The following is a 26,659-nucleotide window of genomic DNA, read 5'->3' as shown; positions in this document are numbered from 1 at the left end:
ATAAAGTGAGACGATAGGGAAGTTATAGAGGAGAAAGAGAATTTAGCTTTTATTATAAAGGATTTAGATTATATTTTTCGGTCCCATCTTTTTCAAGTGGTTAATAAAATGTGTTTGATTAACTTACGGCATACCATCCAGTTCAGTTCAAGAGCAGACATATCCGCATGTTGCATTTTCATCCAGACAGGCTTACCACAGACCTACATGAGAAATTTACGACATTGTTTATTTCAGTTACAAGGCTGACAAGCTCATATTTCCAGTGAGAATCGATCTATACACTGTTACATTTTTAACAGACATATCATGTGACAAAAATAAAAATCTATGAACCAATTTTAAGACAATAATTTGTTCTCTATACATTTCACAGTGGCGACTTAGTGTTAAATTTGCTTTGTTACAATAAAGTATTGACCTTGACCTTGTTTAACATGCGGTGTCCGTCTTGTCGCTACAAGCCCATGAAAAGGACAAACTAGTGTTAATTCTCACTGTCCTATAATCTCTCCGAATACTAAAATTTATTTACTACATGGGTTAAATTAAAGGGCTTATGAGAATAGTAAAAGGGACGGTAGAGACATTATATAGTGTTTTACATTTTGTATGACAATTATTCACGAGAATATGATTTGTGGGGATTTGATTACACTCCAGGTCAAGGCAGCAACAAAGGAGTGTGATAGTGTGTATATGGATACATCGTGTATTTAAACACGATTATCCTTAACTTGTGATAGTTTGCATGTAAGTATAGTTGATCAAGCAAACTCAGTCTGCATCTCCTGTGCGAGGTTCCACTGACAGATGAAGGCAACAATCAGGGCCAGAAAGTAGTTTTAAAGCGATGGAAGAAAATTTTAAGTTCAATAGCATATAAAACTTGATTTCCAAAAGCCGTGCTCACGGGGTGGGTGGGTGGTGTGTAACGTAAATCCAGGGGGCCCTGCCAGAATGATCCAAATCGGGCCCCGCGTTTGCTAACGCCGATCACGTGCACGCAGAAGCCAAAACTATTTACTGAAGTCATCGTCATCTTCGAACTCGAACGATGAACAATGTCACCCTTGATAGTTCGCACCTAATGTATGCAATCCTTTGTCAAATGTAATCAATGTTCATTACTACTGGTGCGCATTTGAGAACTTACACAAACTTCAACCATGAGAAATTGGGTGATGACTGTGAATGTCTCCAAACTCGATACAGATGAAAGTTACACAGTAAAAATACAAAATCCAGCGTTATATATCATCTGTAAAATTAAATGATTCAAATATTATTCGAGTTTCCATTACTGTAAATCCAAACAAATCCATCTTAAACGATATGCTGTATGGTATTTTGTCGTGCCAAAGTAATTAAACGTATAGAAATGTGATTTATAATTTTCAATGTATATTAAGTATACATTTTTACAAAATCTTATAGGAATACAACGTTCGCTATGAAAAATTAAAGGACAAAAATACAACGGTTTGAAGAACTTTTCATTAGCTTTGAAATACCAAAAGTTGGCATCAGGCAAAAATCGCCCCTTCCCCGCCGAAAAAAGACAAAAACATTATGTGTCGGACTTATACACGGTGAAAATCGTATGGTATTTATTTATTCTAACTGCTTTAACTGAATTAGAGCTGGAATATGGTTTCTTTGCACAATGCGCATGTACACAGCATTCGTCCTGCATTTACATAAAAATCAACTATGATGTCATAGATTGTAAGAAAATAATTTTGTAGCAAGGTGTTAAGAATCAGTTGAAATCAAAACTAAACTATTTTCACAGCAACTATTTCAACAGTAGCAATTCACACCTCAGTACTGAGTTTCGTCAGATTCAAAAGCGTTCAATTCAAAAGGTCAAAGATCGGCATTCCGCGCTAATGCGTCATCGGCTATTAAAGAAGGGAATCAGTTTAATAAAACTAGTATGACTGAAATAAGACCAATAAACAATATTTATTTGTAAGAGTTTTAATTTTAATTAAACATACAACCCCCTCCCAAAAAACCCCCCAAAAAACACAGACAAATTCCATAATTTGGGTGTTCTGTCTCGGCCTCCGTATCACTGTTAATATTATTAATAGCCAAATTCTAATGACGTCATTCCAATGGCTGCGCCCTTGGGAAGCAATGTGAGTCTGCCTTACAGATCCAATGACGGAAATTCAGTTCCGGCACTGCGTCCCAGCGATGTTGAAAACTTCAGCCATATCGTTGGACATGTTATTGGGGAGAAAAAGCAGCGAAGGAGTATGTTTGCGCCCCTAGGAACTATCCCAGGACAGCTTCCCAAGAGTCGACAGGAGATCATTATTGGTTCATTTTTCGAGAGCTGTTTGTTTAAATCAGTTGCAAGTTGTGTCGTGGGTAAATATTTTGAAAATTATTGTCTTTTATGATATTTAGCCTCATTAAAAAGTAGCTACGTATTGCAGTATATTGTGAATATCCACATTCTACACATAAGACAATAATAAATTATTCAATATTGAATTAAGAGTTTTTGCAATTACATCAAACAATTTTTCAACGGTAAACATCAAATTGGAACTGTTATGATATCTGTTGTGATTCCACCATCAGAATTGAATGGTCGTATGCACACACACCCAGGCAAAAATTACGTTTTACGAGTTTTCAGAATTTTAGCATTGTTCTACAATATTGTAGGAAAATGAATATAATCTAAAACTCTTTATTGTTGTACAAAACATGGGTATAGCTTCACTTTTAACTAGGACGAAGAATGAAGGGTATAGTAAGTCACATTTGTCTGCAGTCTTTTGAGGAATATAAGTACCCTTTTCCCTAGTCCGGTAAATCAATCCCACAAATCTGTGTTGATACTGATGGACGATGTTGTGGGTCTGATATCATCTGTTCATTAAAATATGCAATTTTTCTGCATGTAAACCCGCATACACTTTAGACACATACCGGTAATTGGTAACAGCCATATCAAGTGCAAAATTCAAAATGGTCACAGGAGAAATGGTTGTGCTATTCCAGGTGGATTTTTACAAGTCACCAAAGATTAAATCTACATGTCACCAAAAGAATCTTTCAGTCAATGGTAGCTACACAGCCACAAGAAATACTGGTAAATGTATAAAATATACATCGATGTGTGCAGCCAAATTTGTATGCAGATAATTGCAGCTTTTAATGAACAGGTGATATCGGCCTACCTTTTCCCCACCCAGTATTAATTTTCATCAAATGTAACTCAGAATTTTGACCATCATTAAAACCTTTTGTATACGTTTATAAACTTACTTCAGCAAAATATATTAAGTGAAACTTGATAAATAAAATAAGATATTTTGTGGGCTCTAAAACAAAGGGGAGATAACCAATAGCCCTTTGTATTACAGACAGTGTAGTTGGCAACACATTAGAAATGCTTCTTAATAGATTAAGTTCATCCAGATTTCTTATTGCTCATGTACATACATAACTTTTCTTGTTGGTTATGTGAAAATAATTTTCTTTTACATTGGATAGAACTATAATGTTGTAACAAGTTACATGCTACTGTGAAACATTTCTGATGTTATATAGTTGAAAGAGAGTTTCTGATCAGTTTCTTCAGTGAAAATCGGCTGAAGGTATTCAGAGAAAACCTACATTGAAAAGATGAAAGAAACTTTTATGTTATATCCATTGAGGGTCAATCAGAATTGACTTGTACTTAATCTTTACTTTACTTTAATATTAATTGCTTTAAATCTGCGATGCTTATAATTCATTTTGATGCCAAATTTGTTCATTGTTTTCATTAATTTCTCCTGTAACCTGTCTGTTCATAGTAGGCCAAATTCTCAATGCATGGATTTATTTATTATATAGTGTTATGACCTGTCATGAGAGACCACCTTTCTTGAGAGACCATTATTACTTGGCAGAAGGGGTGGTCTTTCAAGACAGGTTGTACTGTACTTGATGTGGCAATGCATTTTGATGAAAACCACACATTCATCACATAAGTAGGTCACTCAGGGTTCTCACTAGGATTTGAAATGTTGGAGTTATTGTCCCCAGGCTTAAAAATTATAGTCCCAATAATGAAACCTTTGATTCCTTGTAATCGTACAGCTCATTAAGCAGGTATTGCTGTGTCTGTGATATAAATCTCATCAGCTATGATATTTAGTAGTAGAATAAAATAATTGAAATTTATGGCAATTCAGAACAACAATTATTGTTTGATTTTGTATGCAGCTAAAAGGAATTGAGAAAGAGCTTCATTATAAAAAAAAACTTCACTAATTTAATTAGCTTAATTTCATTTCTGATAAATAAATTTGCTTCAACACTGAAAGAAGTGACATATGAACATATTCCATTTACATTTTATTTCTTTTTTAAGCAACACAACAAACTACATCCACTTTTTCTTAAACAAATTTCTCCATTGCAGGTTTAGTGCCAAAAGTTCATGGTCTTTGTCCATCACCCTCATCAATTTCATCAATGTTTCTTTTATTAAATGTCCTTCTGGTGTGGTAGTTTTCTTGTTCTTACCCAGGTGTGCCTGAAAGGCAAATACATGATTCTTTGAGGACTTGTGCATCTGGAATGTTGAGCTTTTGAAGTACTGGGTTCATCTGGTTATGATAAAACATTTCCTTCTACAGTCATGATACCATGTGCATTCAGATATGTTCACATTTTTTCTTGTTTTATGGCCATTGGGAATGTGTAATTCCATGATTCATTCCACAAATCTCTTAGACCTTAAGGATTTTCTTCTCTTTTCCAGAACTAGAATCAGTATATTTCTTGGCCGGTCTTCCAAGAATGACGTTTATCTGCAGCCTTGAGCTTGGCATCAAATATAGTCAAGATGTAATTGGAAAATCATATAGGAAGGGCAATAAATTTGTTAGCTAATTGATAGTTCTTTCTGTTTGTATTATATTTTTGTTTGTTCATAAAATGCATTCATATATTGTTTTAAAAACTAGTTACACATATGCAGGATCAGCCCTAAAGGTAGTGACTTGTGCCCCAGCACTGGGCATTATGAATGGTGGTGGTGGGTATCAAATGCAAAGTTTGCCATTTCCCCTTGGGTTGGTCCTGTACATGTGTACATTGTATTAAAGAATATCCTTCTCACATTTGTGCAGTCTTGTTATATTTTTGCCCAATGATTAGGATTTGGTGTGGGGACATTCTTTGGAATCTTCACTGCCAGTATAGACCCAATGTCTACATACACTACAACAGAACCGCCATCTACAAAGGCTGTGCTGAAAGAAATGAAGATACGCATGCTGTCCTATGGGAAGAACTTTGCTGTGTTAGGAGCTATGTTTGCTGGGACAGAGTGTCTGCTTGAAACAGTAATAAAGTCTTCTTTTTAATCATATTTTTTCATTATTGAGAAAAATTAAATGTAGCATTGAGTATTTGACAGCCAGCTTGATTTTCACAGCTTAATGGTTTGATATCCAAATTCTAAGATTAAACAAATAATGAAAGAATTTGTTTAATATTTTGCATCTACATGTTTGGGGGTAGAAATTTTTTGAAAATCCATGATTGTCTCTAGCCAACCAACTTTGAAAATCAAGTTATCCAGTAGAAAATCTAGTTGGCAAGTAGATTTGTCTGGTTGCACAGTAAACTGGTAAATGACTGTGGTTGCCCAACCAATTTATTTAAACAAAATAATTTGACAGCTTACCGGTATATACAATTGAGAATCATTCTCATTCATCAATACACCATTCTGTCTTCTTTATCAACAAGAAAACATAATGATTGGTGCAAATTATCTCTTGTTGTCAATAGAGGATCTTCAATATTTTATTAACAGTATCCTTTACAATACATAATCCTTTAACAGTATCATAAATGAGTGCTACTTATTTAGTTGGTTACTGCAAAAAAGCATTGGTCATGCATGTATTAAAAATAAGTTTGGAAGCTTTTTGATTTTTTTTTATCCAGTAAAGATTATATTTCAATACATGCTAAAGTGAAGTCCACAAACCATTGTTGAATCAGTCTTATTGGTTCATTATAGTAATACAACAATAAACTATACAAAACTTGTCCTTTTCAATTATAAATGTCAGTCATTGTCTCAGTGAATTTGATTCTTATTTAATATCTTAATATCTTTTTAAGTGCTTGCATTGTTTTTACCTGGATATGTCTTCATTATAAAGTTCTTGGCTTCATGCCTTAAACAATATGATCAACAATTAATCTTTACTAAAACATCACAGTATAACTCACATTTTAAGATGCCATTCAATGTTTTCTTATAAAATTAACATTTTATTAGGAATCTAGTTTATGGTACTCCACTCGATTGTTATCTTTATTTTTTGAGTATGAATAACAAGTGATTTCATAGATGATGGAGATAATTTCATTTTCCTTTTGACAGCGTCTTGTCCCTGTTGGTAGCCTTACTATTTTAATTTTGTCCATCAGATCTTTGTCTTTGATCTGGTGTCAACTGAAATAACCAGGCCAAAGCTTTATGCATATTTAATTGCATGTATCATGCAAGTGACAGGTTATACTCATGTGGTTCTTGTCACAGTGGATACTGTAATAAAAATATGAATGAATTATTTATTAAGAGGTATTGATTGATAATTATATAATGTAGTGCCCATGTGCATCAGGTTGATCAGTTATCATGTAACTCAACAATACAGCTTACAATCATCCCATATTTTTTTTCTGTCTCCAAAAGCTACAAATAAAAACTTGTCAATACAGCTTACAATCATCCCATATTTTTTTCTGTCTCCAAAAGCTACAAATAAAAACTTGTCACATACAATCTTGCAAGCTGACACAATGTTGTGTCATCTGCCAGTCTCTGTCTCTCTCTCCCACACACACATATTCACTAGAAGCAAGTATTTTCAAAAATACAGGTTGCACTTAACCTTTTGAAAAAAGGGGCTTCTACACTTTTACATCAAGTATTGAAATTATGTTCATATTTTATCCTGTAGTGTATTTATCATCAGTTATAGTTGGTTCATTTCAAAACTTGCCATGCCCTTTAGTTACAGTCAGCCAGTAGAAACAACTGTTGTATGCTCCATACAAAAATACCCATTCTTCAACAGACCAGTAAGAATGTACTGCTAGATCAGAGGGCATCAGAAGACCAAATCGAAGATCAAAGAAACCACTGTTATTTTGGTATTTTGATACAAGGAAAAGATTTATTTCTTTAAGGATTCACTCAGAGTTGTTATTCTAGTATTTACTCTGGTTAATTAATAGACAATGAACATTTGACACATATGGATTAGTATGGTCTGGTACTGATAATAATTACCAAAACAATAATGGATTATATGGAGATAATTGGTGTATGACACTGTTTGTAAGTAAATGCCTCCTGGATCAGTATATCTTTTATATGTTAAATTTAATTTTCAGCATTGTTGGTGTGTGTGTGATTTGGATATTTAACATAGCTTTAACAATTTTTCAGTGATATCGCTATGATGTATGCAGTGTGGCAGTTTATAGTGATGTCTAGAACTGGGGCATCATGCCACAGACCTGTAGCTTGATGTCCTACCCAGTCACATTATCCTGAAACCAGGACGATCAGTCCTAACACTAACCTCTTAATGCTGAGCGCCAAGCGAGGCAGCTATTAGTACAATTTTTTTAAAGTATTTGGTATGAATAGGCAGGGGATCAAACCCCCAACCTCCTGTATCCTCGGCAGATGCTCTAAATACTATGCCAATAGAGAAGTCAGCATTGATGGGTTTAGTAATACACTGTACATGTATTTCTAAGAATCAAACTTTCATCCAGGATAAATAGGATCTGTCTTCTTTAAATGTATTTTTATCTTTGGTTTCAGTATAGAGGAAAAAGTGAACTGAAAAATGGACCAATAGCGGGTGGAATTGTGGGAGGGCTTATTGGATTCAGAGGTAAGGGCCCAGTTTTTACACATGTTTGAATAGCACTTGAATTCTGGTGGCAACCTTGAAAAGCACTTGAGTTCTGGTGGCTACCTTGAAAAGCACTTGAGTTCTGGTGGCTACCTTGAAAAGCTCTTGAGTTCTGGTGGCTACCTTGAAAAGCACTTGAGTTCTGGTGGCTACCTTGAAAAGCACTTGAGTTATGGTGGCTACCTTGAAAAGCACTTGAGTTCTGGTGGCTACCTTGAAAAGTTCTTGATTCTGAGTTTAGATTCTTCAAAATGTACAGTAGTGCTGGGTGAGTGAATGTTTAAGGATTTTTTATTTCCTGGTTGAGTACAAATGTTTTTACTTGCTGGATTGGGTGAGTGACTAGAGATTTTATTTGATGGGTGAGTACAAATGTTTTTACTTCCTGGACTGGGTGAGTGACTAGAGATTTTATTTCATGGGTGAGTACAAATGCTTTTTACTTGCTAGACTGGGTGAGTGACTAGAGATTTTATTTGATGGGTGAGTACAAATGTTTGTTACTTGCTGGACTGGGTGAATGACTAGAGATTTTATTTGATGGGTGAGTACAAATGTTTTTTACTTGCTGGACTGGATGAGTGACTAGAGATTTTATTTCATGGGTGAGTACAAATGTTTTTACTTGATGGACTGGGTGAGTGAATGTTTAAAGATTTTATTTTCTTGGGTGAGCTCAGATATTTACTACTTGCTTGACTGAATGTTTAGTTTATTTCATCGGTAAATGCAAATGTTTAGTACTTGTTTGACTGGGTGAGTGACTAGAGATTGTATTTCAGGGGTGAGTACAAATCTTTAGGCTTTGCCTGACTGGGTGTTTAGATAGTTTATTACATGGGTGAGCACAAATGTTTAGGCCTTGCCTGACAGGGTGAGTGAATGTTTCAAGATTTTATTTCATGGGTGAGCACAAATATTTCGCCTTATTTGTATGGATGGGTGGTTTTAGAGAGTTTATTACACAGGTGAGTACAAATGTTTAGGCCTTGCTTGACTGGGTGAGTGAATGTTTAAAGATTTTATTTCATGGGTGAGTAAAGATGTTTGGAACTTTTTGACTGAATGTTTGTAGAGTTTATCTCATGGGTGAGTACAAATGTATAGTACTTGCTTGACTGGACAAGTACAAGTTTAGAGATATTGTTTCAAGAGTGAGTGAATGTTTCTAGATTTTATTTCATTAGGCGAGTACAAATATTTAGGCCTTGCTTGACTAGGAGGGTGTTTAGAAAGTTTATTTCATGGGTGAGTGACTGTTTCAAGATTTTATTTCATGGGTGAGTACAAATGTTTAGTACTTGATTGTCTGAGCGAATAAATTTTTAAAGTTTTCAGAAACAGAAAAAAGAGATATTACAATGTTTAAAACGTGGCAGAAATTGTTAACTCCAAATAATAAAAAGATCTTTCAGTATTGTATGATTTTAAATTTACATATCACCAAAATTGCATACACAATAAAAAGAAAAAATGTAGAAGCATTACATGAAATGAGTTTATCAGGATTTTGATTTCATTGTTACTTTTGTTTTACAATATTTTCAAGTTGTATAACTTGCATTTTCAGCATAGACTGTCATGCACATAAATATAATTGTTTAACTCGAGAAAACCAAGTCCTTATTGAACTTGAGAAAACCACACCCTTATGTAACTTCAGGTAACCAAGCCATTGTTTAACTCCAGAAAATGATGTCCTTATTTGACTTGAGAAAACCACACCCTTATGTAACTTGAGGTAACCAAGCCATTGTTTAACTCCAGAAAATGAAGTCCTTATTTGACTTTAGAAAATGAAGTCCTTATTTGACTTGAGAAAATGAAGTCCTTATTTGACTTGAGAAAATGGAGTCCTTATTTGACTTGAGAAAATCATCTTATTGAGCAGTTGTTACTCATCTCAATATTGCATGCTTGATTTGATCCCAGATTAGGTTTTTTTCCTTTTTCTTTAAGTTTTCATGAAAAATACGGTCAAAAGCTATGTTAGTTAAACCTGTTCTCAATTTCATCAGTGTGTATCTATAGAAGTATTTGTAGAATCTAAACTAGCAACGTTATAACAATGGGATTGATCCTGTCCATGTACATGTATTTTAATGCTAATGTTGTTTTATGATAGATTCAGTTTTAACCAATCAGATGAGGAGGTATATTTATGAGCAGGGCTAAGAGGGTGTGTAGGGCCATTCATAGTCAGGGTTGGTTCATTGTTTGTTTGGTATTACAAGGCTTTAAACATATTATTGGCTATAATACAGAGGAAAAAAGAGCTGAGTGCCTTTTCAAGGTATACACCAAGGCAGCTAACCCAGGCGAACCTTTGTGCATATTGAACCTGTAACCATTGTATTAAAGGTCCAATTCTCGACCATCCCAGTTAGCATGGATTTTGTAACAGGAAAGAATAACTGAGTAAATGTGGACTTGCAGCTATAGTGCAGATTTTTTGTTAATGTCTCATTTTTCCTCCATTTCAGCTGGTTTGAAGGCAGGACTGGCTGGTGCAGCAGGATTTGCACTTTTCTCTCTAGCTATAGACTATTACTTCAGATTTTAAACTTGTAAATATTGTAAAATATCCCACTGAACATAAATAATTGTAAAATATATTGTACATATTTGTATGAATACAACTTATTCATTTGATTTTGTATTTTTCTTTCAACTTATTTATTTTCCATCCCAACCCCTATAATGATACTTCTCTGCAAAAATCTTTTTGAGCAACAAATATGCATTTAATATGAAGTGCCTTGAGGCTTGCTTAAAATGACTCCCTTTACAAGTACTGCTCCTTTTTGTACTTTGAACAAGCCAGATCTTCTTTGTATGTGTTCTTTGTCAGTATGCTATAGTTTTCATCAATTTTAGACAAGTGCCTCTTAATCAGATATTTCAATCCGAGTCATACAACAATCTTTTTACATTGTTTGTGCATCCATTTATACACTAAAACTATCATAATTGTATAGTCGTTTGATATTTTGTTTGAATGCAGTCTGGTATGTTTACAGTGGATCTTGCACATTACCATCCATTCTGGTATGTCTACAGTGGATCTTGCACATTACCATCCAGTCTGGTATGTTTACAATGGATCTTTATGTTACCATCCAGTCTGGTATGTTTACAGTGGATCTTGCACATTACCATCCAGTCTGGTATGTTTACAGTGGATCTTGCACATTACCATCCAGTCTAGTATGTTTACAGTGGATCTTTATGTTACCATCCAGTCTGGTATGTTTACAGTGGATCTTGCACATTACCATCCAGTCTGGTATGTCTACAGTGGATCTTGCACATTACCATCCAGTCTGGTATGTCTTCAGTGGATCTTGCACATTACCATCCAGTCTGGTATGTTTACAGTGGATCTTTATGTTACCATCCAGTCTGATATGTTTACAGTAGATCTTGCACATTACCATCCAGTCTGGTGTGTCTACAGTGGATCTTACACATTACCATCCAGTCTGGTATGTCTACAGTGGATCTTGCACATTACCATCCAGTCTGGTATGTCTACAGTGGATCTTGCACATTACCATCCAGTCTGGTATGTTTACAGTGGATCTTTATGTTACCATCCAGTCTGGTATGTTTACAGTGGATCTTTATGTTACCATCCAGCCTGGTATGTTTACAGTGGATCTTGCACATTACCATCCAGTCTGGTATGTCTACAGTGGATCTTGCACATTACCATCCAGTCTGGTATGTTTACAGTGGATCTTTATGTTACCATCCAGTCTGGCATGTTTACAGTTGACCTTGTATGTTACCATATATTCTGGTATGTCAACAGGTGGACTTGTATGTTACCATCCAGCCTGGTATGTTAACAGGTGGACTTGTATGTTACCATCCAGTCTGGTATGTCTACAGTTGGATTTGTATGTTACCATCCAGTCTGGTATGTCAATAGTTGGATTTGTATGTTACCATCCAGTCTGGTATGTCTACAGTTGGATTTGTATGTTACCATCCATTCTGGTATGTTTACAGTTGGATTTGTATGTTACCATCCAGTCTGGTATGTCAACAGTTGGAGTTGTATGTTACCATCCAGTCTGGTATGTCTACAGTTGGACTTGTATGTTACCATCCATTCTGGTATGTTTACAGTTGATCTTGTATGTTACCATCCAGACTGGCATGTGTATAGTTGGATTTGTATGTTACCAGCCAGTGTGGTATATCTACAGCTAATCTTGTATGTTATCATCCAGTCTGGTATGTTTACAGTTGCATACATGGCAACCATTATGTTTTTGGCATAATCACTACACATTTTTTCACCAAATTACATCATCAGATAAATGTGAATGTTGGAAATGTTGGGTCCTAATACTTACATCTTATTGCTGAACACAAAGCAAGGCAGCTGTTAGTACCATTTTTATAAGACTTTAGAACGACTCAACCAGGGTTCAAACCCATGAACTGCTCCAAGGCAGATGCTCTGACCATTAGGCCAACAGAGCGGTGTAGTTTTAAGTAAGAAATAATAATAATAAAAAATCATTAAAAGTACAAGACAAATGCTAATACTTTATTTGTAACAGGTAACTCATTTTATTGAAAGACTATTCTTTACGGTGCTATTAAGAAAACACATTTTTTCTCATTTATGCAGGCTCATCAGTTGAATGGAGGTTGGATAAAGTTAAACAGTATGTGGATCTAAATGAGCAAGGCATCTCAAAAAGGTGTTACTGAGTTTAGTTTGAGTTCAGCAGAGAAAAAGACAAAATATCAGATCCGTACACAATGACTTAAACTTGAATAATTACTGTATTGCACATATGTTTGATCCTGTGAATGCAGCAAATGCAGGTAGTAAGAATTTTGTAATGAAACCTTAATAAGACATAATGCTTTAAAGTCGTGCAACTTACAAGATATAAAACCACGGAGAAAACAGGTACAAAATATCTGCTATTGAGCAAAGTGGTTTTGAAAGAGCAAAGAAAAATTCAAGAGTTGCAAAAGCACAGTGATAAGAATGTTTAAACAAATTTTATACTTTATCTAATGTCATGCAAGGATTGCAGACAATAAAAGGAAGATCAGAATAAATACCAAACAGTCAGCATTACTTGCAACCAATTTAACAAAGCATAAGCTCATATGTAGATGTTTTATCAACAGACAGGGAGGGAAAAATATAGGAAAACGTTGCATTCATAGTTAGAACATTTACGTAAAGACTTAACAAAATCAAAAAAAATGATCAAGAGATTAGAATGATAATGTCCAGTACATGTAGTAATAACTTTCATAATAAGACTATTGCAAATACTCAGTGAAATTGAAGCAAAAAAGATAGATGACAACAAAAACAAAAGTGAATGATAACATGATCAGATCTATGGAAAGGACTTGATTTGTCTATTATGGATTGTAATGATACTAGCTGTCACCTCTCAGAAGTTAATAAAAACTTGTATGTTGTCTTCGAGATAGTACTGCTAGTCTGTATCAACATTTGCCTTATTTGCACATAATAGCTCCTTTTCTAGACATATGGCTTCATTTTATATTATTCTGTGTTGTTTTGTTATTTGTTATATATATAGATTCATATTTTGCTGGATAGTTTTGTTTGTGCTAAAAATGTAAATATTCTTTCTATACTTATCACTGTGTGTGCGTGCGTGTGTGGTCTATTATCATCTGAGGAAGACCTTGCTGTAAGTCAAAACATGGGGACTATATATATATATATATATATATATATATATATATATATATATATATATATATATATATATATATATAATGCATAATTCATTGCAACTAGTAAAGTGGGGGGGGGGATAGGCATGGGTTTCATGTCATGCACCATCCCAACTATCTGCACATGAAGTGGATCTTGCTGAATATGAAGAAGATACAGTGCTCAGATTCTGGGATATACAAGGATTTGTATTGTATTAAATAGCACGGATAGCAGTGGATGTTAAAGACATAACTGCTCACATGCAAGAAACATTTTAAACCATCACAACATTTTATTGCAGGTACTGTTATAGTATTAAACCTGAACAAAATTTCTGTGTAGAAATACTTTAAGTTATGTCATATTTTGATGATACTGTTGGGGGTTCTTTTTCATATTGATTGATGTAATGGTTAAATGATGAGATGCTAATAATGCAGTTGTTAATATTTTGGGATGAATGCTGGACAAAGGTAACCACTAATTAAAGAAGGGAGTCTTTTGAAGCTGAATTATTGTAGCACCTCTTTCACTTACAAAGACTTACAGTTGTAAGCGTCCATAAGAAACAAAATAGAGCATGGTAGCATGAATGATAAATTGGTAACTTTAAGATCAGAAATGAAGAAAATAATGGTGATGAAACTATTATGTTTGCAGTATAAGTAAATAGGTTTAACATTTGATTTCATAATAGTAACAGACCATTGTCCGTGGTATCCTTTCGTTCTTCCTCAGGATTTGAGATTTAACATTACATTGGCAAAAGCTTCATAAGTTATGGAAGGTGGTAACCAAAACTTCAAGATGAAAATATTTATCATCAGGATGAAACATTTACTTCATATTTTGTGGCACAATTACCTCAGTTTGATAGGAACTTGAATGGAATTAATTGCCTCTATAACTACATTAATAAAGGCAGAGTTTTTATATGGCAGCTAATGCAACTTTATCAAACGCAATACTTGCTTTTACATCGAATTAGTTCAAGCATGATCCTGTGTAAGAAAAGAAAAAAAAATCAAAACAGAACTTTATTTTGTAAACAACATCTAAATTGTAACAATTTTTGTATACTAATCATCATTATATTTAGCTTGAGTTGAAAAGTACACAGTATAAATTGACTAACGTTTAACAAGGAATTCACCCGTAGATAAACATATAGCATAACAAAGAACCTCACAAAATGCACATTTATCTTGCTCCAGCTGACCTGGGTTTCCTATTTTGGTCAAGTGGTCAAAAGAGCTCGCCTTTACCGATCACCGTCATCTCACTCCTCTCTCCATGGGTTCGTCTTGTGCTTGGCCAATATCGTTATTTGTAAAAGCATGACATAACTTCCCGTGAGTTGGTGGTTCTTACCCGGGTTCTTCCTCCGCCACTTATATTTGCCGCCATGTATTGCCTTATCTTGTGCTGGAAAATGAGAACAAAATACATCAGTTGACCTCAATCAATACGAGATAAATCCATAAAAGTTGTTTTAGATTTTTTGTGGTATTAGAGCATTCCTTAAATTCATACACAAGTATTCATATCTCGATATGATATGGAATTGTGTTACACAATGGCAAGATGAACATGTATGATGATGTTAACCCTAGTATCCAGTCAATAATGTGGAATGTTCCCGAACCAGTTTTCTCTGTGTATGGTCGAGAAATAATTTCGTGTAGTCGGCTTCTCCCGGCTGGCTGAAGGATACCCCGAGAATCTCCTAACCCTGCAGACCCGATGGCGGTCAATGTATTCACCGCACACCACCACAAACTACGCGTGGAAGTCTGTGTAAAACGACGAGTTAAGGGTAACATGATCCTCGACCCTCAGATATTACACCTATTTGAAAGAAGATCCAGAATACAGCCGACAAATATCCTGGATCTGATCAAGTGTTGATACGCGTATCAGCGATATCGCCGTTCGCCAGTATAAGGATACTTTTCAGCCCAAATAACATCCACATGGGAATGCTGAAAACCACAATTGGCAGAACGTGAGAACAAAACAATGGATAAAATATCAACAGCGTAACATGGCGTTTCAAAACTGAGGAGAAACGTAAGAAAATTTGCCAGAAATTCCTTAAGAATTCGAAACGCGAAAGGCAGGACAAAACGGAAATAATTTCAAAAAATGGCAACTTTTCTGTTTCAGAAAGTGCAAAGAGCATTGCTCGAAAACCAAACCAACCGAAAAGAACGAGGAGTAGAAATGCTAAAGCAATTTGAATGCATTGACAGGGGAATTACATTGACTATTGAATTTCATGTATCTTTATTTCTGTTCCTTAATTTGATTTTCTTGCTTTTTGCAATGATGAACTTTAACATTTTAAACAGGGTGGATGGATCGGGACTACTGCCATGTAAATTTTTATGTATATAAATGACGCTTTATTATATATATATTTTTTTATTTCAGTTGAGTGTCACTCAGTATAGATGTAGCTCCCCCTTAAATCGTTCATAATGATTCACTGATTATAATTCATGATTTATTTTGCTTATAAGTTTATAAGAAAGGCAGTGTATTTGTGTTTGTTTTGTGTGAGGCTCCACTTCGACGTGTAACTATTGTGTGTGTGTGTGTGTAAAGTTTTGAAAGTTCTGTAAAGACTGGTTATGGCATGTTAAACATATTATCTCTGTCTGGGTAGATGATCTGAAATGTTAGATTGAGATGTCAGATACATGGATTTAGTTCCCTTTGAACATTTATACAGTACTATAAAACTAGACAAGAATGCTGAACTGAAAACAAATTGTAAAATACTTGTAGCAGTAACTTAAGTACTTATGCTGGAGTGCTATGGTGTTAGAGTTAACGATCGGCGAATAAGTAAATAAAGACGCTGAACTTATTTATGTTTATATAGTGTTCTTTTACTTATAATAATTTAATTTCCGCTTTAAATCAGATCATTGTGGGAAACGATCGATACGCCATGTAGATTCCAGGTTACGTATTTTTTCGACATCTGAAAAAATGTTATGTTGAGAGTTAGGAACACAAACTGCCAGTTTTTCTTGAGATGTCACTAATAAATGTCATAGTTTGAACAGGGATGGACCAGTTCATGCATTACCTTAATTCTTTACAAATGGATGAAAGAAACATTTATTTGTTCACTATTTCTTTTCTTTCCGATAATACAACAGCTTTAAATTTAAATATACTTCACTACTGTGTTATAACCGCCCCATAATTACGGTCATTGTACACAATACTGCCACACGAAAATTTTGTAAGCAAAGGCAAAATAAGCATTATTAGCTTATTTTCATACATGACGACAATATTAATGTACAGTTTTGGTGAGAACATCACACATGATCACAAGAAAATAATAAAAAATTTGTACCAATTTTCTTATATGTTTTAAGCTGGCGTTCTACAGTTTCGTATTTTGCATGAGGTTAGATTTTTCAAAAAAATAATTTCCAGGTTTTCCTCACTATTTCTCCTGGCTGTTTTAAAACGCCATGTCTATCTTAGATACTGTTAAAAGAACTTTTAATTCCCTTTATATTGTTGTATGATTGATGGGTATAATTTGGGTTATACGGTACGCAGCTTGGCCTTACTTAAGATGTGCACCAATTAAAAAAAAAGGTCGGCTTCGTCATTTTCACTTTTTGGACATCAAAGGTAAATTGTAAAAATATGAGTTCAAAAGCTGGTTTTGTCTGGTCTGTGAATTTTTTTCCCCCTATTTTAATCACTGATAAAGATAGTTTAGGCTAATTCAGGCTGTTGAATACACGGGAGAAGCCATTATTGTTTGCTGTGTGCTTAGATCATGTACAATTTCCACAAGTACAATATCCTAAAAAATGTCAGCCACATTACATGAATGTAACTTAGATCTATGGCAACATTCTCTACATTGTGCATGTTGCAAATGGAAACAACGTTACACCTCCCACTCTCAGAGGTATATACTATCTATAGGGCTCCCCCAAATGTGGCCCGTATATATCTGGCATGACAGAAGTTACCTGTGACGAATCCGATTGTTGTCCAATGGCAACGCACAAAGTACAATAACGTTCCCATAATTCCTTGGGTAGAATCACGTCGTCGCATTGGAATCAGTATCTCCCAAATTCATCTATCTTTTGACCGAATATGGGTTGCTTCGGAGGTTGTTCGAGGAGTTTTCGAAAATCGGTTAGTATCAAAATATGTTTTAAACATAACTGTTTGTATTACTATCGCGTTTGATTGGTGGACACAAAAGATGCTGAAATTTATTCGTAAAAATTCAGACGATATAATAACGTCATACGATTATCCGTGAGTGATGACGTGATTAACATTAGAGTTGTAACAAAAATATGCTTATGGTTGCATTATCTTAAAAGTCATTAAGTAGAAAATTAAAGCTAGAATTATGATTTACAATAAACAAAATGAAGTGAATCCAAACCAATGCAAGGGCCCGAGGGCAAAGGACGACTCATTCTTAAAAGGGGTCGGGGAAGGGATGAGGTTGTTTGGAGTAGGATTGATGGTACAACAGTCGTATCTTATAGTATATATTGGTTAGAAGAGAAATGAAAATATTTTGAAATTTGATACCTATGTTTTAAATGAAATAGTGTGTCATATAACTCTTGTAGACTACCAAATAAACAAAGAAATGTCTTTCACATTATAAAATAATATATCCGATTTATACTGACGTTGTCATTTACATTATGGAAGAAATGTAATAATTATATGACATCTAAAATCAATCATTAATTTTTAAAGATATGTTTAAAAGAAAGGTACGCTATATGAAACAAGTTATAAATATACTGTACATTACAGCTAGAAAATCATTCTAAGATAGTAGCAGGGGAGATAGAATATAAAAAATGTTTCATAAAGTATTTGTGGTAGATATGGGAGGGATAGAATTTCATGCTATCACACACACACACCGTTTACACCCTTTGTAAACATATATTCTTAACTTTATCACTTGACCTATCTCGGCAAACTTTGCAGATGGGCTTCATTTCAATTTATTAGATTTCTTGTACATTCGACATAACATACTGATTTTGTAAAATACTATGTACAGCTTACCGGGTATCGTACACTTCACAACTTACAAATCAAATAAGATATTTTATTGAAGACAACGAAGGTTATATATTCATCCACAGCACTTTCAGAAGCTGGTTTTGTCTAGTCTGTGACAAGCCCTTTTCCTTTTAATAATAGTATAATGTCGCAGATATGTAGCATGATGTCCCACCCAGTCACATTATCCTGACACCAGGCCGACCATTCCTAATACTAACCTCTTAATGCTGAGCGCTTAGCGAGGTAGCTGTTTGTACCATTTTTTTCATATGTAAGTGTTTGGTATGACTCTGCTGGAGGTCTAACCCACGACCTCCCGCATCCGGGGCGGACGCTCTAACCACTGAAGAAACGGAGGTTTTAATAATAATAATAATAATAATTATATATATATATATATATATATATATATATATATATATATATATATATATATATATATATTGCAAGATTTCCGAGGGAGAAAAACGATATTGCAGGTGGCGATATCACTTTGGAACTACGTACTACGTACTTTATATATATATATAGGAAGTTTATCATCCCTTATGTATAGTATTTAGACCGGTATTTCTATATTAAGGGCTATTTAATTCTTTCTTCTCTTCCCCCCCCCCCCCAAACAATGCAAATTAGATTTTAAGTATTAAGTGTTTATAATCAGCTTTCCACCTCACTGTTTCAAATTGTCAATGATTGATCTTACATATTTGTTATGCCTGTTACACTCAAAGACAATCGCTACTTTTTAAAGAAAAAAATAACTCCTCTTAATTACTTACAATCGTGATTGACGGCTGCATAACAAAAACTCTAAAATCAAAATAAAAAAATCAAACATAAAATAAAAGAATATTAGTAGGGTAAAAGCGATTAAAGCTGTCATCAGAGTCACAATCATGTGTGCATACGAGGGGAAAATCAGAAATTAATTAGTGTCGATTGAAAGCCGAAATTAAGTGATAGTCAAAATTTGGTGTCGAGTCTTTTACCGAAATAGACTGCAAGCTTGCCAGCATACAAATCACATATGGTTTAAGAAATAAACAAAACTTGAACCAAAAATCTTCGAATTAAACACAAAATTATGAAAATGTATGGTTTAATGATGTTACGCTGTGAAGTTTCCTGGACCGATCTGTCGTATTTGTACAGTACGCCTTCCTCACAAATTTATGTAAAATAACCTTTGCTCTAAAATTATTGTAAACATATCACAACTTATTTTTATTAGTACTGTTATGCATCCTTCAGTTGCACTAAAACACAGCGCTAAAGAAATATTTCCTTATATCTACTCAAACAATGTAGAGATGTTATATAACAACGTTGATATGATATGAATTAATTTATGTAACATATTTTAAGATCAGCAAGACACTTTATAACGTTAACTATAGTTTGAGATATATGTACTCAACAAATATTAGTTTTATACATACAAAAGAGTAATACGATTGCCAGGAGTATTAACTATTTGTTGGACTGATTGACATTGATTTAATTCGGTTTCGTGAATCAAGACAGAATAGGAAAGCATGAATGTGATGGCATGAAATAAAGGCGATTAAGCTCTCTGCATTTATTAATATCTTTACATATTTAGAAGTTTATATGGTGCATATAACATCGTAATAATATTTATGGATAAAGCTTTTAATGTTAAAATGTTTTGACAACGTTCTTTGATCATGGTATATTTGCAGTGTGGTGAGTTTAGAGCCAGACTGTGCAGAAGGCTCAATAAGAGAAAGGTTGTTCCTCAAGGAACAAATGACGTTGGTGAGTACACTGTAGTATTATTTTGTAGTATGGTGAAAATTATAGCAGGGTTTTATGAAAATACTGATTTGATGTCTAACAGTGTTCTTGAAAACTCAAGACTTGCATACAATTATTTCTATGTATATCCCATAAACTCTTCCCATTTTTATATAAGTAACGTCAAATGAATGCTTGACTCATAATAACTACTCAGTGGTCCAAGTTACAATTAAATTAACAATTCATACTTGGTTAGTGATATTCTTAGAGCAGTCGCCCTGTGTTGATCCTCAGAATCATAGTATAGCAACAAGACACGGCATCAACACGTTCTAACTGCAAGAATTATTCAGCACAGGTGTTATTCAGAACCACGAAACGCGACGAACAAACATGGCAAAGTTGTTGTACAAGTCTCAGGACGTACATAAATTCACATTCCCTTGCAAGTGTACTTGGATGTCATATATGATTCATTAGCATAAGAAGAAGAAGAAAAAAAAACGAGTTGTCAAACGTAGACAGCTGATGGAAAATTACTGCTTTCATGTACTAGAGAAAGATTCTGGAAACAGCATCACGCACATCAAAAGTTTATGTCCTTTAAGTACACACACAAATGTTTACAAATGTCGACAATAATTTCTTCTCAATGGGGACTTAAAAATATTCCCTATTCAAATATATGAGAGTATCTGTGTGTGTGCTTGCGCGATCATAGCAGCTAGTATGCTTTAATGTAATTTGCCTCTAAAGTTTAGACGTGATCAAACATAGCTAGCAATCTTCTATGCACTTCCGTAAAAGGTCTGTGCAGTTTCTCAAACCCAAACCATCCGTCATCATTTACATATCAACATTACAAAACCTAAATATTCTATAAACCATCTGGTTCATATACAATTGTATTTTTTAACAAGGATTCTCAGTTGGGAGAATCAGGAAAATAACATGTCCTCAACCTTTAAATCCTGTGCAAAAATCGGAAAATCTAAAGCTGAACCTCAGAACAAACATGAACATTCACACATTTCAATGGTTCATAAATAATTATGCTATGTACGAAAACAATTTATTTACATTTGACATTTTTGGATATTACACTTCTTAAGGCAGTAAGGTAGATTTTCCAGATCCAACAGAAGACATACATTTTTTCTGCATGCTTTATTAATGTGTGTGTGTGTGTGTGTGTGTGTGTGATTTGGATTTTTAATGTAGCTTGAACAATTTTTTAGTCATATGACTACGATGTCTGCAGTGTGGCAGGTTATAGTGATGTCTAGCACTGGGGCATCATGCTGCAGACATGTAGCATCATGTCCCACCCGGTCACACTAAATTGACACCAGGCCTACCAGTTCTAACACTAATATCGAGGCAGCTGTTAGTACATTTTTATAAGTTTTTGTCATGACTCGGCCGGGGTTAGAACCAGCGATCTCCCGAATGCGAGGCGGACGTTCTACCCACTAGGCCATCGGAGCGGTATGCAAACATTTCTTAGTAATGGTAATGTGGAATATGACAGTAATCCATGAAATCAAATGCTAGTAATATGGATAATCGGTGTCCAAATAATTGTAACTAAAGCTTAGTATGTAATTGGAGTTCTGCTTCTGGCCCTGACCCCTAGCTCTATATTCCCCTGCTGCCTAAATAAACCTTTCTCTATCTGAATTTGTATCTTAAAGTTGTGCTCTTTTTGATAGCAGTTTTTTTTGTTGTTTTCACATGTAGAGAAGAACAGGTTGTAAACAGGGTATTAATAATTCTTTGATTGAGGTCAGATAATCGAGTGATGGACTGTTGTTTGAATTATCATGTTTGTACTTAATGTGGATTGAAACATACAGTTTTAGGTAGACTGATATTTGTGTTAAGCTGATCTGGGCATAATACAGGGTCACAAAATAAGGTATAATACTTTTTTTTTCTTTTCTGAACAGCTGCATCTGCGAAATTACAGGCAGCAGATAATCAACCCACAGTGACTTCTACCTCTTTAGCATCTGAGGGTGGCCCGGAGAGAGATGACAACAGGACCCCAGATGCCCTCAATCGTGAGTAATTAAATGGTTCATATGTTCAGCAGCCACCAAACTAAAAAAGAAAATGAGGAGAAAGGCAAACGTGGTTCCAATGACTGATGATTGCTTAATACATAATTAATTTTTTTTATTTAATATTGGGTTGAAGTAATCGTAATATGTAGGTTTATGATAGAGACAATCTTTTAATATAATTTACCTACTTGATACTTTTAAGGTTCAGTTTAAACAAATATTTATTATACATTTTCATATCTTATTAAATTTCATGTCCTATACATTATTAAATTAAGGAAACATTTCTCCAGATCTTGAATTGTGAAACTTATGTAAAAATGAAAAGACTGGCGCCAACATTATTTTTGTGCGTTGCAGAAGTGGTTGACGAATTTGTGGGGTACGAGATAAAGAAAATAAAAGCGCTGAGTGCGATCGAAAACGACGTGATCGCAGATGAGCTGATGGCTCGAGGAGCCACTATCGATGAGATTGGTAAGTGAAACATATCTTCATATAAAACCAATAGGTTTTGTTACAGGTGTAATTGAGTTTATTTAAAGTCCTATTCAAAGATAATACTCCTACACAACAGACTGATACAAAATAATTCTTGACAGTTCATCCTAATTCATCATTTTTAACTGACATATGATTTTATCATTTTATTCTCACATTAAATAACTGGAACCGGATTTACACGATATATAAAAACATTCCTGAGGAATTACCTCTAACGATTACATGTTGCTTCAATAAAAGTATCCATAATTACTAGATTCCAGCACGATCAAGTTTGATAGATTATAATGAGTTTCTTATATCGGTAGATGCGGCAGCTCGTAAAGAGAAGAAAGAAGGAATGGCCACAGTTGATATTTAAGCATCTGTTGCCCCCTCCTCCCCTCCAAAACAATTAAAGGTTAGTGCATTAATCTTCACTAGACTGACTTTGAATTTGATTTTAAAGATTTTATATTGGCAGATAATGAAACATTTGCATTGCTGTAGCAACGATGGAACTATTTGTATTGGCAGATATTGGCTGGGGATCGAACCCACGTCCTCCTGATCCGATGCGAACGCTCTAACCAATAGGGCCACCGGAGCGGTTAGCTGTTGGGTGTGTACACTTCGCAATATCTGAAACAGTGAACTTAGCATTTCGGCAAGAGTCCAAGTAAAGCCCACCTAAAGATGGCCAAAATTCTATGGAAAACTTGTTTTTTGCATTTTAAAAAGTCTCAGCTAGAGACATGAAAATGAAAATCGTTAGTTTTAACTTGCATGATTTTAGCACCATTAGTATATTTTTTTTATTGTATACTGATGTAAATGACATCTAGAGTCTGGTGTCTGTGTATGTTTAAAAGATTCTTGAGTTAAGAAGTTTAAGGTATTTTTTGGCTAAATCAGAACGGTATGATTTAATACAAATTAACACAAGGAGATAACGAGATACTGCTGTTAATGGTCCCTTGTTCTGCTGTCCTCGAACAGCTCTGAATAATTTGTATATATTTCTTCTGAATTTTTTCTTGTTATTATGTCACAGGAGAATTTACATTAAGATCTGAAATGTTATCGAAAACGTCATCGTGATTTCCTTTTGAAAATGTCTTCTACGTCCGTGGAAACAATATCTAAGGGAGATAAGCACAAACAGAGCAAACAAGAATAAAGGGATTTAAGCACAGTAGGGTATAATTTACATTAATTTGAGTTTCCTTCCATGATAAAAAAAATTGCTATGAAAGGCCAGTGGAATAGTTCTTATACGACCAGCAAGTTTGTTGCTGATTTTGGTTACACACACTATCTCAATTAAGCCTGGGACGATTGAAATGAAATGAAATTATAAATGGGCAACAACTGAACATTTTACTCCCAAAATCAAATGCTTGAACAAAGACAAGAATTACAAACATAAAAAGTCGAAAAATTCCAGTACATATTTTAGTGATAGGCCATTGCATCATGAAAACTCCGCAATTATTTAAAAACATTATTATTTTAAAGAAAAATGTGTTAGTAGCCTTTGAAGTGGCGCAAATTCTTTAGCAAATTTATTCCCTCGATTGCATACATTTCGTCATCTTCTAAATTGTAATATTCTTTCCATAGTTTTTAATGTCTCCGCATATTGGCGGTTTCTTTCTAATTGACCATATCTCATTTTGCATGATATTGAATGAAAATTATTAAATAATAGAATTTTCTTTCTTTTTCAGGTTTTTATTCATCACTATCAAGGACTATCAAACGTTTGAAATGCTTATTAATTTTAAGGTATTGTTGTGAAAATTAGTTGTAACTTGTTTATTTTGATTGTCTGATTAAAAACTGTTTGATGTTTAATGATCTTATTATTTAATGTTTTTGCTTTTTCATCTTAGAAAGCTCAAGTTTCATAATAATAATAATAATAATAATAATGAGGACTTTGTATGGCGCCTAATCTTTAGAAGCTCTAAGCGCTTAACAACATTAGACAACACCTATAACATAAAAAACATATAATGATATTATTACAAAAAAAAACATGAAATTAAAAAACATAAACAACATGCTGAAAATATTTAAGATAGGGGACATTATTAGGTCTTTAAGTTTGTTCTTGCAGTGGAAATAAGTGAGTTTTAAGAGCACTCTTGAATGGGATTACTGTGTCTTTGTGTCTAAGTTCAGTGGGCAATTTATTCCACGTTGTTGGGCCCTGGTATGCTAAAGAACGTTGTCCATATGACTTCGTTTTCATAGTAGGAATAATGAGTATACGATTGTCAGAAGAGGAGCGTAAGTATCTTGCTGGTGTATACACATGGGTGAGGTCGGATAGGTATGTTGAACTGGCGGCCGTGAGTGAAACGTAGCCCAGAGAACACATTTTGTGCTTGATTGTTGATCGAATGGATAGCCAGTGTAGGGTATAGATCAGAGGGGAGGTATGTTCTGATCGTGGTGCTCTAAGTATGAGCAGCTGTGTTTTGAACTTTTTTGAAGTTTCTGAAGTAGATATTGAGATGAACCAGACAGAATTGAGCTGAAAGATATTTGCGAATGAAGCTGATGCGTCTCAGCTCAAGATATGCAGGTTTTCATATGTTCATGACATGTTGGTGCATTGTGAGAGTACTGTCCAGGTTTCGTACCGAATGTGTGAATTTAATGTTGGTGTTACAGATATTTATTGTTTGAGGAAAAGGATATAACTGAGAAAGTCTTTGTGTTATGATCATAATGACCTCAGTTTTATCATCATTCATCTGCAGCTTGTTACATGTCATTCATGATTTCACATCAGAAATGCACCTGTCTGCACCTTGGATGGCAGCATCAACTTCATTTGGGTGGCTAGATTTGTATATTTGGGTGTCGTCAGCGTACAGTTGGTGAGACACTGGATGATGACCTATGACATTTGAGAGAGGCTGAGTGCATAGAATGAAGAGAACAGGTCCAAGAACAGACCCCTGTGGAACACCACAGCATAGATTAACTGGGCTGGAGTGTATTCCATGAATGGTTACAAAAGACTAAAACAGAATTACATATTTTTATGTAATTTAAGAAAATATATAAATTCCTAAACTGGTATTTCATTATAAAGTTGTTAAGTAAAGGAAGACGGAGTATATAGGGCATGTAAAGGAGGCGAAAATACAAATTATTTGTAGGATAACAATTCTTGTTGCAGCATTAAATATCTTTGGATAAAAGATATTTTCAAATTTCGCTTTGAGTTGTGTTGAAAAACATTCACGAGCAATTAATTCTGGATAAATTTAAGTTTGTACTTACTGAATTGGTCTCCCATTTTCTGTTTGTTTACATCACGTATTCACGATCTGAATTAAGAAGAAAAGGGAAATCCATTTCCCATCTCCACCTACAAGGCTACAGTTTTGAATTATCAACTTTGAATCTTCGAAATTAAAGTTTCGACTTTTTTCTTCTGTTTTGTTTATAAAAAAACCCAAATAATTATCGTAGTAGCCATCAGTTCATGTGGGAAGTTGATGATTGTTCAAGTCAATGGACAATATAGGATGAGAGCC

The 26,659-nt window shown here is 34.4% G+C and overlaps 2 protein-coding genes across 2 annotated transcripts; both read left to right on the top strand.

Annotated features, from left to right (window-relative positions):
• The first annotated feature begins 2,100 nt into the window (after window positions 1-2,100).
• LOC149772844 (mitochondrial import inner membrane translocase subunit Tim22-like) lies at window positions 2,101-10,622 on the top strand. The gene is made up of 4 exons (XM_089947209.1): window positions 2,101-2,382; window positions 5,176-5,363; window positions 7,877-7,949; window positions 10,454-10,622. The coding sequence occupies exons 1-4, from the start codon at window positions 2,124-2,126 to the stop codon at window positions 10,531-10,533; spliced, it is 600 nt and encodes a 199-aa protein (XP_089803335.1). The 5' UTR covers window positions 2,101-2,123; the 3' UTR covers window positions 10,534-10,622.
• Window positions 10,623-17,746: 7,124 nt separating this feature from the next.
• On the top strand, window positions 17,747-24,968 carry LOC149772843 (uncharacterized). The gene is made up of 6 exons (XM_089947214.1): window positions 17,747-17,883; window positions 20,496-20,571; window positions 22,503-22,616; window positions 22,980-23,096; window positions 23,432-23,523; window positions 24,833-24,968. The coding sequence occupies exons 1-5, from the start codon at window positions 17,842-17,844 to the stop codon at window positions 23,482-23,484; spliced, it is 402 nt and encodes a 133-aa protein (XP_089803340.1). The 5' UTR covers window positions 17,747-17,841; the 3' UTR covers window positions 23,485-23,523; window positions 24,833-24,968.
• Window positions 24,969-26,659: the final 1,691 nt, after the last annotated feature.

Source organism: Sinohyriopsis cumingii, unplaced genomic scaffold (assembly GCF_028554795.1).
Source record: "Sinohyriopsis cumingii isolate HCF-2022 unplaced genomic scaffold, ASM2855479v2 utg001101l, whole genome shotgun sequence".
NCBI classification, from domain to species: Eukaryota; Metazoa; Mollusca; class Bivalvia; order Unionida; family Unionidae; genus Sinohyriopsis; species Sinohyriopsis cumingii.
Note: the sequence above shows the minus strand (reverse complement) of the source record. Positions and strands in the feature narration are given on the sequence as shown.